Raw genomic sequence first — 15,611 nt, 5'->3', positions numbered from 1 at the left:
AGGAAAAACTCAAGCCTTGAAGGTAGAGATTGCCAAAACTCAGCTTTAATCACTTTGTCATTCGAGTTAAAAGTTTTTATTTTCAGTAAATAGCACTACCTTCATATATGGTATATCATCGAGCTTTTAAATGATACATCTAAGTATAGACTTCACTTGTTTGAATCTTTATGTTTCTAAACGTATACAGCTTTTGGACCAATCTAATGGATCAATATATTTATACTTAGAATAATCAGACTTCTATTTTAATAGTTAATAATGAGTACATGGTTGTTGTTTTTTCTTTCTTCTTCTTTTTTTTAACAGATTTTTATTTACTTATTTGACAGAAAGAGAGAGCACAAACAAGGGAAGCAGCAGGCAGTGCGAGGGAGAAGGAGTCTCCCTGCTGAGCAGGGGGCCTGACACGGGACTCGATCCCAGGACCCCAGGATCATGACCTGAGTCAAAGGCAGATGCTTAATGGACTGAGCCACCCAGGTGCCCCAGTACATGGTTGTTTTAAAGATTTCCTTACATATCTATTTTCCTTTTATGTTGCAGGTGAGTTCAAAGCTCAGAAAAAAATGTTTAAAAATCACCATAAACATCTGAATATGTACTGACCCCATTTCTAAGTAAAAAGTGTTACAAAAGTGTCCTTCCCATTCTTTTTAAAATCAAGGGTTATATGGAATAATAAAGTCAATTTTATTCTTTGGAATTCAATGCAGCAAATTAATTTAAATAATTCCTTGACAATTTCCTGGGCCTGCCAGAAGATGTGGCCCCATAAAGATGCCAGCGAGCTCAAGCAAAGGAGGTGACTCTCTTCCCCAAGTAGGAAAAAGTCTATAACATAGCAAGGACCATTTAAACAATTATTCCCCCAGATTTTCTGAAGTGATGTGAATGGTATTTTCACATCATTATTCAATGTTATTTTGTCTCTAAAGTAATTATATTATTCATACTGAAATAAAGTTTAAAAAGAAGGCAAATTTAAGAGCTGGATTTGAACAAGGCCTTTTATAACTGGCATTATTTTTTCCCTCAACTGTTCATATGCTTAGAATAATTTAATAAGTATAAATAAATATCTCAGATTTGAAATCCTCAGTTACTCCTGTTCACTAAGGAGATTTGAGTATTTGATCTTCCCACACTTTGGGAAACCACTCATATGTGCACATTAGAAAGTAAAGGAAAATAAGTATATCTAGAGCTATATCGAGAGCTGACCCTCCACAGCTAAGAAATTGTTTTTAAAAATGATTTAGATACCTAATCATTTTAACTATCAGAGGTTGTGGTCTTACCAAACATTTATAGAACATTACACAGTTAGCAAGATTATTCCCTGTAAAAGTAACTTTATTTCTCTACATTCTGGAAACATTTTCAACCTATAACCTATTAAATTTTAAAGATAACGGAGTCCTCTGGTTTATAGTTCACTTTCCTGCCTCTTTGTGAGGATACTGAAACCATGGTTTCCAGATACAGAAAACAATCCAATACAAACTATTCCCTGACCTATGACTAGCACTGTAGGCAACACTAGATTTGTTTGTATTACATTCAACAATGATAAAAACCAATTTTCTGATGAAGTATGCTCATACTCCAATACATTCAATTTGTACTACTCGGAGAGTATAAAATCCTATTCTTCAAGACAGATCTGTCTGGCTTCTTTTTTTTCTCTTCCTTTTTAAACTTAAAAAAAAAAAAAGATTTTATTTGTTTATTTGAGAGGAGAGAAAGAGCAAGGGAGCACATAAGTTGGGGGAGCAAGGGGGAGAGTGAGAAGCTGACTCCCCACTGAGCAGTGACCCTGGGATCATGACCTCAGCCAAAGGCAGATGCTTAACCAAGCCACCCAGGAACCCCTGATCTATCTGGCTTCTGATGGTACATTTACCTTTTACCCTTTTTTTTTGAGCAAACATGATCAGTACTACTTAAGAATCCGAAAATCTGTGCTAGCCAGAAAGGCTCTAATTATGGTATGAACACTGTGATAAATGGAAAAATAATCAACAGTTACGGTCTATGGGCATAGCAAAACAGGCTAATGTTATCCCTTTTATTTTTTTGAACATGGGGGAGGGGCAGGAGAAAGAAAAGAAGAGGGTAGAAAGAATTTAAGTGAGTACAGAAAATATTTTCCAATACTTGAATTTAAAACAAATAAATTCCATAACAAAGAAAAATCATTATTTTGTGGTGTTTATGATATAAACAGTGTACTTTCTATTAAAAAGATAAAAAATGACACCAAAAGCATGATCCACAAAAAGAAAAATTTGATAAACTGATATGATCAAAATGTTTGTGCTTCAAAATACATCAATGAAGAAATGAAAAGATAAGCAACAGACTTGGAGAAAATATTTTGCAAACCCGTCGTTTGATAAAAGCATTGTATCCGGAATATACAACAAATGCTTACAACTCAGTAAGACAAACAATCCAACACAAAATAAGCTCAACACCATCAGTCATTAAGAAAATACAAATTAAAAATATAACAAGACAGTACTCCACACCCACCCAAGTAACGATAGTAAGAGATAAGACAGTAACAAACGGTAGAGAGAATGTGGAGAAAGAGGAATCCACACATACATTATGGGTGGGAATGTAAAATGGTGCAGCTACTTTAGAAAACATTTTGGCAATTTCTTAAAAAGTTAAACATAAATTTACCCTATGATACAGCATTTCCACTCCTAGGTATCTATCCAAGAGAAATGAAACCATATGTCCATCTGAAGACTTGCACACGAATGTTCATAGTAGCACTATCAAAATAGCCAAAAACTGGAAAAAACCTAAATGCCTGTCAACTGGTGAATGGATAAAATGTGGTACAGGCACACAAAGGAATACTATTTGCAATAAGAAGGAACAAACTTCTGATACATGCTATATCATAGATGAACCTCAAAAACATGATGCTAAGAAGCCAGACACAAGAGACCACAGACTACATTTATACAAAATGTCCAGAAAAGATAAGTCTACAGAAATAGAAAATAGATAAGTGGCTGCCTGGGGCAGGGGATGGGAATAAAATTAATATTAAATAGACATGAGGACCATGTCATCATGACATATTATTGGGATGATGAATGTTCTAAGATTGATTTATGGTAAAGGTTGCATAACTTAGTAAATATGCTATAAATTACTAAATTGGGTAGATTATTCAAAATGGGTAAATTTTATGATATGTAAAACATAACTCAAAATAATTGTTTTTTAAAAAAGGATAAATTCACATACAGACTGCTACTTCAGGACTTTATCTAGGCTAACACTGAACTAAGGTGACAATTAAAATAATTTCTGGCCAGTTTGGGTACTGATCCTAGGTTTATGGTCTTAACACGTGGAACAATTTAAGTAAATTATCCATTTGTTGAAGTTACTAGGTTAGTATACATATATATGTATGTATATATATTATATATATAATATGTATATATGTATGTATATGTATATATGTGTGTGTATATATGTATATACATAATATACATACATATATATACACTAACCTAGTAATTTCAACAAATGGATAATTTATATATGTACACACACACACACACACACACGTATATATTCATTCATTTATTCTGAGAGAGGGGTGGGGGGCACAGGAAGAGAGAGAATCCCAAGTAGACTCCACCCCCAATGCAGAGCTAGACAAGAGGATTGATCTCAACATCCTGAGATCATGACCTGAATCAAAATCAGCAGTCTGACACTTAACAGCCTGAGCCACCCAGGCGCCCCTAGGTGATTTTTTTTTTTTTTTAAGATTTTATTTATTTATTTGACAGACAGAGATCACAAATAGGCAGAGAAGCAGGCAGAGAGAGAAGAGGAAGCAGGCTCCCTGCGGAGCAGAGAGCCCAATGCGGGGCTTGATCCCAGGACCGTGGGATCATGACCTGAGCTGAAGGCAGAGGCTTTAACCCAGTGAGCCACCCAGGCGCCCCACCCCTAGGTGACTTTTAGTCAACACTAAAATTAGGTATTTCTTCAAAGACCTAGTTATGTCACCAAGAACCACTATTTCTAAACCAAAGGGAAAATTCTTCTAGAAAGACAGAAGCCTAAATACTTTATACATTTTTTTAAAATTGAGGTATGGCTTATATATGTTAACTATATAAATCTTAAGTGCATAGCTCAAGAAATGACTGTATGTGTACACACCCATGCAACCACCATTCAATCAAGATATAGAAGGCTCCCTTGACATTCCCACCAAAGGTACCCACTATCTCAGTTCTATCACCATAGAAATGACATAGTTTTGTCTAATTTTCTACACTTCATATAAATATACATATTTCATATAGTATGCCCTCTCCATGATGTTATCTTGGCTACAACATTCTTTTTCATTGTTATATAAAATTTATTAAACCAGTCTATTGTTGACAGACATTTGGATGATTTCAGCTTTTGGGTATTATGAATAAAATAGATATGAACATTCTTACATTTATTTATATTTATTTTAGTTATTTTTTGGTGAATATAAAGACTTTTTTTTTTCCCCAGTAGGCTCCATGCCCAACACGGGGCCTGCACTCATGACCCTGAGACCAAAAGTCATGTGCTCTACCAGCTGAGCCAGCCAGGCACCTGGGGATTTATTTTTGATGGCCATTCTATGCAGGAGTGGAACTGATAGGTTTTAGGTAACATGCATAAACAGCTTTGGACACCTTTAATAGACCTTGCCAAGCACCTTTACAAAGTGCTAGTTCCAGTTTATTATTACACTCCCATTAGCAATATATGACAATTTCAACTGCATCACATCCACACTAACACGTGGTATTGTCATTCCTTTTAATTTTGTGGGTATGCCCACAGTCGTATCTCACTGCCAGGAAGTAGGAAGGATCTGATATCTTACTCTACTTCTAACAAACTGGGATGGCGGAAGACATGAGACATGTAGGTCAGAGATGAAAGACATTTCATTACTCAGAAGAAAAGAAAAGCCAGAGTATCAACACTGGAGTTGCTCTCTGAGGCGGAATTCCCACGGGCAACACCAAGAGCTGGGTGACACCAGCACATGCAGATGGGTGTGCTGTGAGAAGAGGTGCACTGTGCCTATGAATTAATTTGTGTTTTCTAGGAATTTGTAAGTGGAATCATATAGTATATTCTCCTTTTTGTCTGACTTCTTTCACTCATTGTAACCATTTTGAAACTTGTATGCATTGCTGCAGTATCAATAGTTCATTTCTTTTTACTGCTAGGTAGTACCCATCAGAAGGATATGATCTAATTTGTTTATCCATTCAACTGCTGGGGGCCATTCGGGATGTTCCCAATTTTTGGCTATTAACAAATAAAAGTGTATACCTTTGTAAGAACATATGTTTCCATTTCTCTCTCTATAAATCCTACTGATTTTTTGACCTCACATGTCTCTTACATATATTATAATCATACATATGTATATATTATGTATTACATATATAATCTGGATATTATATGTATAATATATATACTTTAAAGACTCATAAGTAATATTAACCTTTGGAGAGGAGTGGCTTTTTCTCTTATATTTTTTTGTTCGAATTTTAACTTTTGTTTGATTTTTATATATATTATGTAACACATATGAATCTTTAATTTCTAGAATATGTCAGCAGGAACTACTGGGCAAGGAAATTATGGCTCATTTTTGTTTTGTTTTCTTCTTTGTATTTCTCTGTATTTTTTAAAAAAAATCTAATAAATGTTACTTTTTAAGGCAATAAGAGAAGAAAATCTCCCAGGCCATTTTCTCAACTCTACCAATACCTGGTGATTCGCTCCCTATAATTCTGCATAATACCACAAGCTTTTGATGAACTATTTTCTCTAACTCCAGGCTCTCCTCCTTCAGTTCATCCTATATGGTTGAGTATATAGCTATTTTTCTAATCTGCAAATCTGGTTATACAGCTCCTGCTTATACTGACTAGCAACAAAATAAACCTAATACCATCAGAGCACAGAAGCTCCTCGGTATCACCTGCAACATCATTTTCTACTATGTTGTCACTGTACGCCAGGTTCTGGTCATGCTGAAATGCCAGTAACATGCCAAGTTCCTTCACTTCTTGGTGCCTTTCCTCTTTTTTTGTGTCCTTCTTGTGACTTCTCGCTCATCCCTTTCTGTGATGTCTTCTATTCCTCTCTACCCTCTCCCCCTCCTTTTTAAAAGATTAATTAATTAATTTGAGAGAGAGAGAGAGCAAGAGCTAGGAGGAGGGGCAGAGGGAGAGGGAGAAGCAGACTCCCTGATGAGCAGGGAGCCTGACATGGGGCTTGATCCCAGGACTGTGAGATCATGACCTGAGCAGATGGCAGACGCTTGACTGACTGAGCCACCTAGGTGCCTCTACCCTCCTTCCTTGGCGTTCAGATGCTTCCCTCCTCTGTGTTCCTATGGTACTTTATAAATTACTGTATTAGAGCAGTGAGGCTGACTATTTTACAAAAACAGCAATGGATGTCAATTAGAATTCCATCCTGTAATTCTCTGTAAAATTATCTTTTTTTTTTTTAAAAGTTTTTAAAATTTATTTGAGAGACAGAGAGAGCACAAGCAGAGGGGAGAGGCAGAAGCAGGCTCCCGGAAGAGCAGGGAGCCCAACATGGGGCTCGATCCCAGAACCCTGGGATCATGACCAGAGCTAAGGCAGATGCTTAACCCACTGAGCCACCCAGGCGCCCATGTAAAATTCTTATCCTAATATTTGCTGAAGTCAGTGTCCCAAAGAATATGCAAAGACTTACTGAAGTTGAAGTGTAGCCACAAATATATTGATGCCTATAAGGGGTAGAGTTGCTAAATGGCAGTTACCAAAAAATATACCATGAGAGGTAGTTTAGAAGTCCTCAAAATTCACAGATTGGATGGCAATTCCCTGAAAGTTGACCACAATTTAAAAGATTTTATTAAGTAACTAGAATATCAGCTCTTGCAAGATAAAATTCTAAATAAACGAAAATCTTACAACCCATGTAAAAGAAAAAAAGGTACTCTTCACCTGATAAAATGTTGCTTGCTTTGGAAAGTTTAAAAAAAAAATATTTTAAATGGCATTTTTTACCTGGTGATTAAAATACTAAGTTCTAAAAAAAGCTAAAGTTCTGTTCTCTGTTCTCTGTAAAAAAGCTAAGTTCTGTTCTCTGTGATGGAGTTATACAGTCAATTTCTTCTATATGTATTAGAGAAGGAACTGGTAACTCACTGATACTTATGACAGTTGCCTTGTGCTAATTCCTAGAAAACAGGAGTGTTAGAAAACTTTAGAGAGAGAGAGAGAGAGAAGGATAATATCTGGCCAGTTCGTCCTGGACAATTCTTTGTACAACCTAAGGTTAGCATCTGAATAGGGTAAAATAATGAATACAGATATTTATTCTTAAGAAGGGCAAAGTACTTTATAATCTCTCCAGTAAACTAAAAAGAGGACAAGAGAAGCTTATACTTTTGACTCCTACCAAGTGCTCAGTGCCCTTCTCTAATAGCAGAGCCGGAATTTTCCTATAAATCGCTGCAGCTTAGTTAAGAAGGTGGGATGTACCATTAAGACTGGTAGCTATATTTCCTCAATGTTATGCAGGCAAGGACTTAAACAGTTCTTTTCTGGAAAGACTGAATTTGCTTAGCACTGTTTAAGTTACAGCATTCTAGGATTCTAATATGACATCATTAGTAGGGATCAATATATTCCAAACAACCTAAGAGAGAAAAGTTTCTGTCACTATTTAAAGTGCATAATCTTGAAAAATTAATATTAAAATCCCTACAGTTACCACATAATCACATGTGATGACTGAGGTTGATGGTCTCCCAGACAATGGAACAAAGAGCAATGTTTTAGAAAAGGTACAAAGAGGCAAGAAGCATCACATTATCATCTGTATAATATAAATCATTGTATCTGGGAAAAAAGAGCTCCCAACTACAATAAGTGTTTTATTACCTTGTGTCAGAGAGACAAACCTTTCAGGCATTCATCAGGCAAGTAAGAAAGACAAACATAACTACGATGTTATAGTACGGACAAAATCTAGATAAGGTTGCATTTTGAAAATGCCAACTATTCTGCAAAAGCTCCTGGTCTGAATTATTAAGTAGCAACTTAGCTGTATAAAAATATCCTTTGACATCAATTCTGAACAGCTGCTAAAGGATAATGGCTCCAAACTTCCTTTATGAGTTTATGACTAAGACTGCTAGGAGTGTTTGAGTTATTCTTTAGCAATGTAGGTACCTGGTGATTTTCCTATGATAGGATGACCGGGGTATTTTGAAAATACTGAGCTCTGCCTTGCCTGCCTGTCACTCCCTCAAACTATGGATGATGATTTCTGATAACACAACTTCTACTGAAATACACATTAATTTTAAAATGTTTTTTAACACTATTGTTTTTAAAAACCTCAAACTGAAATCTTTTCAAAGACTTCGGATGTGAAAAAAATACAATTAGAAATTCAATAATAAACTTTATTGGTTTTACTTCTGATTTTATGCATGCTGTTACACACTCTGGGAGCAGAACTAAATAACCACTTGAATATGATGATATTCATATTCAAAGCCAGGTTCAAAAAGATACACACGTGCATATTACCCAAACACAAAAGAATAGCTTAGTCAAAGAAGATGAATGGAAAATTCTGTTAAAGCAGAATTTGCTTTCATTCCAGTATATAAGCCGGTAAAATGGTCAATTAAAAAAAAAAAATCTTACCTGCTACTGAATTTGGCCGTGGCATAAGATACAGAGGAATAGACTGTACGGATTGTGATAAAACTGTTTCCAAATTCCTCTCTGGAATCTTATTCAGACTATAGGTAGAAGCCGTCATGTTTTCATCTACTCGATACAAACAGGAATCCATGCTGGATTTTTGAGACTGCCAAGGTTTTAGGTTTCCTCCAGATCCTAATTCTTTACTGCTTTCCCCAACATATTTTGTGCGTTCTACATTTTCAGAATAGCTTGTCAACGTAGCTGAAAAAGAGAGTAGAACAAGTTTAAAAAAACCCTCACAAACTTACAGATTAAGCTGTTTACTACTATGCAAATTCATGACTAGCTATTAAGAGTAGTAACGATACTATTTTTAAGAAGTTACAGATGATCGTTTCATCTCCATGAACTTTAAATAATTGAAAGCAAAATAATTCTTATATATTTTCTCTCACATCTGTTATGTATTTACTTTAACAACTCTAAATGGAACTAAACACATTCATACATCAGTGCTTAAAGATCTACAACTAGAACCTATCAATGCTAAAAATTTCAGAATTTCATCAAAAAGGGAATTTATATAATTTTCATGGATTGCTGGAGAGTCCTCCAAATCTCAAAAAGATCTTTATGTTCTTTTTATCCCATATTTTCCCTCAGTTAAATTTATTTCCTGGCTCCTTCTGTGTAGTTAAGAATTAGAAAAAAACAAACGGTCCTTAAGTAGACACATAGGATATACAGGAGAAATAATCTGTCCAAATAAGGAAGTAGTACAGGGCCTTCTTGTACAGTTACCCCTTGTACCGCTAACCCTAGATGTTCCTGCATGAAATCAAACAAACCCCGAAGATTTTAAAAAACTTTCATCAATGCTAGAAATGCAAGGATTAAAAACATTAAAATCAAGATTATAAAAATCTTAGCAATAATTATAAGAATAAAAGAGGTCATCCCAGGAGAGTTTTTAATAGGTTAGTTCATATTCTCTTCTTACATCTTCAATATACTTGTTGTTAAAAGAAGAGACCTAAATTTATTAGGTAATTTCCATAATCCCTTTTAGTGAGGTTTTCTCTTTGGAAATGTAAATGGAATTCTGGACTTTGTAGTAACAGGGGAAAAGATGAGTTACAAAGGAAGACACCCTCGTTGCCTTCGAGACTTTCTGCTCTTTACAATAATAAGTCCTCCTTGTATCTGAGAATTAAGTGCTGCCAACTGGTCTCTGTATCCTCACTGATACTAAGGGAGTCTAGTTCCAAGGCAAAATCTACCTGTTGATTGCATCGGAGTGGGCAGTCACCATTAGGCTTCTCAAAGATGACAACGCTCCCTACCCCTACCTACTCTTGACACATTCTCCCCTCCTTTTTTTAAAGATTTATTCATTTATTTGAAAGTGTGTGTGTGTGTGTGTGTGTGTGTGTGTGTGTGCAGGGGGAAGGGCAGAGGACAAGCAGAATCCTCAAGCAGAATCCCTGCTGAGCGCAGAGCCCAACATGGGGCTTGACCCCAGGACCCTGAGATCATGATGTGAGTTGAAATCAATAGTTGATGCTCGACCCCAGGACCCTGAGATCATGATGTGAGTTGAAATCAATAGTTGATGCTCAACCAACTGAGCTACTCAGGTGCCCTGACACATCCTTTTTGTATATTGCCCTATTATCTTTTTTATATATTGCTGGATTCAATGTTGGAATTCTGTTAAGGACTTTTATGTCTATGTTCATGAGCGATACTGGCCTGTAGTTTACTTTTTTTTTTTTTTTTAAGATTTTATTTATTTATTTGACAGAGATCACAAGTAAGCAGAGAGGCAGGCAGAGAGAGAGAAAGGGAAGCAGGCTCCCTGCTGAGCAGAGAGCCTGATGCGGGGCTCCATCCCAGGACCCTGGGATCATGACCTAAGCCAAAGGCAGAGGCTTTAACCCACTGAGCCACCCAGGCGCCCCTGCAGTTTACTTTTTATATAATGTCTTTGGTCTGATCTTAAGATAATGTTGGTCTCATAAAGTATTCCTTTCACTTCAACTTCCTGGAGCAGTTTCTATAGAAATGGGTGAAGATATGTGCAAATGACATTACAGACAAAGGGCTGATAACCAAGATCTATAAAGAACTCCTCAAACTCAACACTCAAAAAACAGATAATCACGGCAAAAAATGGGCAGAAGACATGAACAGACACTCCTCTAAAAAAGACATACAAATGGCTAAGAGACACATGAAAAAATGCTCAATATCACTAGCCATCAGAGAAATACAAATCAAAACCACAATGAGATACTACCTTATACCAGTTAGAATGGCAAAAATTAACAAAACAGGAAACAACAAATGTTGGTGAGGATGTAGAGAAAGAGAAGCCCTCTTACACCATTGGTGGGAATGCAAGCTGGTACAGTCACTCTGGAAAACAGTGCGTAGGTTCCTCAAGATGTTAAGAATAGAGCTACCCTATGATGCAGCAATTGCACTACTTGGTGTTTACCCCAAAGATACAGACATAGGGAAAAGAAGAAGCACATGTACCCCAATGTTCATAGCATCAATGTCCACAACAGCCAAACTATGGAAGGAGCTGAGATGTCCCTCAACAGATGAATGGATAAAGAAGATGTGGTCCATATACACAATGGAATATTATTCAGCCATCAGAAAAGATGAATATCCACCATTTACATCAACATGGGTGGAACTGGAGGGGATTATGTTAAGTGAAGTAAGTCAAGCAGAGAAAGACAATTATCATATGGTTGTACTCATATATGGAACATAAGCAATAGCATGAGGATAATAGGGGAAGGGAGGGAAATCTAAAGGGGGAGAAATCAGAGAGGGAGATGAACCATGAGAGGCTATGGACCCTGAGAAACAATCTGGGGGTTTCAGAGGGGAGGAGGCTGGGGGAGGGGGTAATGGTGATGGGTAGTGAGGAGAGCATGTGCTGTGATGAGCACTGGTGTTATACTTAACGAATGAATTGTTGAACTACTACATCAAAAACTAATTATGTACCATACAGTGGCTAACTGAACATAATAAAAAAATAATAATAATAGGGGCACCTGGGTGGCTCAGTGGGTTAAAGCCGCTGCCTTCGGCTCAGGTCATGATCCCAGGGTCCTGGGATTGAGCCCTGCATCTGGCTCTCTGCTCAGCAGGGAGCCTGCTTCCCCCTCTCTCTTCCTGCCTCTCTGCCTACTTGTGATCTCTGTCTGTTAAGTAAATAAATAAAATCTTTAAAAAAATAATAATAATAATAAAGAAGAAAAAAAGAAATGGTATTATGCCTTCCTTAAATGTTTGGTAGAATTTACCTGTCAAGGCATCTGGACTAAGAGCTTCCCTGTGGGAGAGTTTTAAATAACAAATTCAATTTATATTTAACAGCTATAAAACTATTCAGGTTATCTTTTTTTTCTCAAATGATCTTTGGTCATGTATTATTTCCAGGAATTTGTTCATCTAAATTGTCAAATATATTGGCATAAAGTTGTTCATGACATTTACTTACCCTTTTAATGTTTGTGGGGTCTGTAGTGATGTCCCTCTTTTGTTCCTGATAACGGTAATTTTTATCTTCTTTTTTTCCTGGTTAATATGACTAGCGGTATATCAATATAATTTTCTCTGAGAACAAGCTTTCAGTTTCACTGATTTTCTCTGTTCCTATTTCACCGATGTCTGCTTTTTATTATTTCCTACTTTGGTCTGATTTGAATTTCTTTTTTTTCTTATTTAAGTAGAAGTTTAGTTCACTAATTAAAAAACTTTCTTTTCGGTGGGGGAGGGATGGGGTGGCTGGGCGATGGACATTGGGGAGGGTATGTGCTATGGTGAGTGCTGTGAATTGTGTAAGACTGATGATTCACAGACCTGTACCCCTGAAGCAAATAATACATTTATGTTAATAAGAAAATAAAAAAAATAAAATTCTGAGACAAAAAAAAAAACTTCCTTTTCTAAAATAAGCATCTAATGCTATAAATTTTCCTCTAAGCACTTCTTTAGCTGCATTCTAAAAATTTTGATATTTTTCTTTCATTATCATTCAATTAAAAATACTTTAAAATTTCCACTGTGATTCTTTTTTGACCATGTTATTTAGAAATGTGTTTAATCTCTAAGCATTTGTGAAATCTCCTGATATTTTTCTATTACTGGTTTCTAGTTTAAACACTGTGGTTAGAGAACACAGTTTGTAATGGTTTAATCCATTTACCTTTATTGAGACCTGTTTTATGAAACAGAATATGGTCTCTTGGTGCATCTTCTGTGTATACCTAAAAAGAATCTGAACTATGCTATTGTTAGGTGGACTGTCCTATAAAAAATAATTAGGTCAAGTTGGTTCATGGAATTGTTTAGGTCTTTTACATGCTAATTGATTTCCTACTTGTTCTTTAAACCACTGAGAGATGAGAGGTAAAAAAATCTCTGCGGATTTCTGTCATTTTGAAGCTTTGTTATTCCACGCATGAATATTTTGGATTGTTATTTCCTATTGATGAAATGACCCATTTATCATTATGAAATGACCTTCTTGATAGGTTATCACTGTTTATTCTGAAATCTATCTTGATACTCTTTGTTCTGAAACGGGTGAATGAGGGAGAGGATGAGCATATAGTATAGACTCCAGGACCAGCAGGAGCAACAGGGACTTAATATTCATTTACCAACCATTTCTAAGTCTTTTTGGGAGACTGCTACTGGTCATCTTGAAGAACTGGATTTGGATCTCTCCTCTCAGAAAAGAATTGAGTATCACAGTATCATGTTCCCAGGTGAGACCAGATGCTAAAAGAGGTTATTAATAATTGATCTACGTAGTATAGGAGTTGAACTGGATTTGCCACTCTAAATGTACTTACCTGCCTCTTGTCTGGCTACGTCAACTCTAGCAGTGGTGTAGACTATTCCCATGATTGGAGCTGGGTCCTTGTTATTAACATACTGCTCCATACTGAAGAACTGACTATAGTGGCTATTCTTGGTCCTTTGTAATAATCACGGGCAGAAGTCAACCACTGTCTTATGTACTGCCATACAGCCTTTTATCTGTCTCTAGACTTCCTAGTTGCCATGGAGACATGAGATGCAGTAGGGCTACTGGATTTATGCAATAGTAAGAGTCAGGGAAATAGTATCCTATTAGGGCTAACATACAAATGTGAGAATTACTAGCAGTAATATCACCTTGTAATTCCCTCTTCCACAGTTAAGAAATGCATGGTCTCTCTGAAGACTTTCAGTAGAATCAAGCAATCACCTCTGCCAGCTCTGTAATTCCTTTCCTTATAACTGTTTCTCCTCCTTTTCTGCCTCACTTCTCTTTCATTCACTCTTGTTTCCTTCATTTATACTCCCTTAACATAATATGAGCACATAACTTTTTTGTCTCAGGCTCTATTTTTCTAAGGAATCTATGCTCAGGAAGTCTTGTTGATGAAAATGTTGAGAACCATGGGATACTCTTATAGCTAATCCAAATATTCAAGTCAGTTTCAGTATTCAGTCAAAACTACTCACTTTAATTAAAAATTCCTTTCATATATTCAGACTTTCAGTCATGAACAGCCCAATAGTTCCTAACTTTTTGTTGCTAAACATAATGCTATACCTTTCCTGATGAGGTTATCATGGATTCCACAGCATTATTTTGTAATTTCTAAATGTGTTCAGTGATAGCATATTTATATTATGTATGTACCTGTGTGTTCTTTTATTTTATATATATATATATTTGTGATAATAAGTTACAACTATTAATTTATCACCAAGTATCATGCTTGTATTACCTCATTTGAAATTCTATCAATATGTATAAGGAGAGTTGCATTAACCCATTTTCTAGATGAGAAAGATAATACTCTGAGAGGGTAAGTGATGTTCTTAAGATCAATCAGTTGTTAAGTGATGAATCTGGGATAGTGTGTTCTCTTCCTAATTTCTGAAAATTATCTCATTAATTTAGAATATACTTGAACTTTTTTTAGTAAAATTTGCTAAATATTCAGTAAAAATTGGAAAATAATATTTCATTTGGTATAAAGATGTAGTGATTCAGCTGGCTTTGTAATTCTTTGCAAGAAGCTCAGAGTTCATATAGCTGCTAGGATCAGTATGCTGAATCAAGCCAGAGAAGGAAAACTCTTGTTTCCCAGAGAACTTGTCTACATGTGAAGTGTCTGCTATTTAACCCATTACCTTTTATGTTTTTTTGTGTTGTGTCCAAAAGAAGTTTTTATTTTTAAGTCCCTAATCAGATTTGGCTAAGAACTACCTGGATCTGTGTGGTCTTAGCCTGCTAAATATCCCGGAAATATACCCCTTTTCCCCAGATAAAACATGAAAATATTCAGTACACTGGACTACTATACCTTTACAGGTCTAAAGAAAGTAGCAACGGAGTTCACTATTTTCAGTATTTCAAGTAATTTATAAATAATATGTAGCTAGTTAAAACTGGTAGCTAGTTAAAACATCAAACTTCTGCCAACATAGGTAGAACTATATCAAAGGTGACAACATCAGTTACCTCATTAAACAGAAGCTTTGGCAGAAATACATGTTTGATAAATTAAACATGAGAAACTGCTAAATAACAAATAGAGTGATGCTGAAAAAATTTTCAAAACTATGGGATCTACCAACAAAAATTATGAAAGTACTGATCAGTGGTGGAAAGATTAGAGAAACTGTGAGTTAATCTGTGGTACACAGAGATGGAATTATTCAGTGGCCTAAGGATCCTACCTCAGTTTTATTTGATGCACAATGGTCTAGGATCTTAGGGGCACAGAAAGTAAAAATAGACAA

The 15,611-nt window shown here is 35.9% G+C and overlaps 1 protein-coding gene across 1 annotated transcript in view; it reads right to left on the bottom strand.

Moving 5' to 3' along the window:
* TANC2 (tetratricopeptide repeat, ankyrin repeat and coiled-coil containing 2) overlaps window positions 1–15,611 on the bottom strand; it is a 372,574-nt gene that overhangs the window by 124,257 nt on the left and 232,706 nt on the right. The window contains exon 8 of the mRNA XM_080825462.1: window positions 8,775–9,038. Within this exon, the coding sequence (XP_080681588.1) occupies window positions 8,775–9,038 (264 nt within the window). The remainder of the gene's footprint in view (window positions 1–8,774; window positions 9,039–15,611) is intronic.

Source organism: Martes martes, assembly GCF_963455335.1.
Source record: "Martes martes genome assembly, chromosome: 16".
NCBI classification, from domain to species: domain Eukaryota; kingdom Metazoa; phylum Chordata; class Mammalia; order Carnivora; family Mustelidae; genus Martes; species Martes martes.
This window is presented reverse-complemented; position numbering and strand designations above follow the sequence as displayed.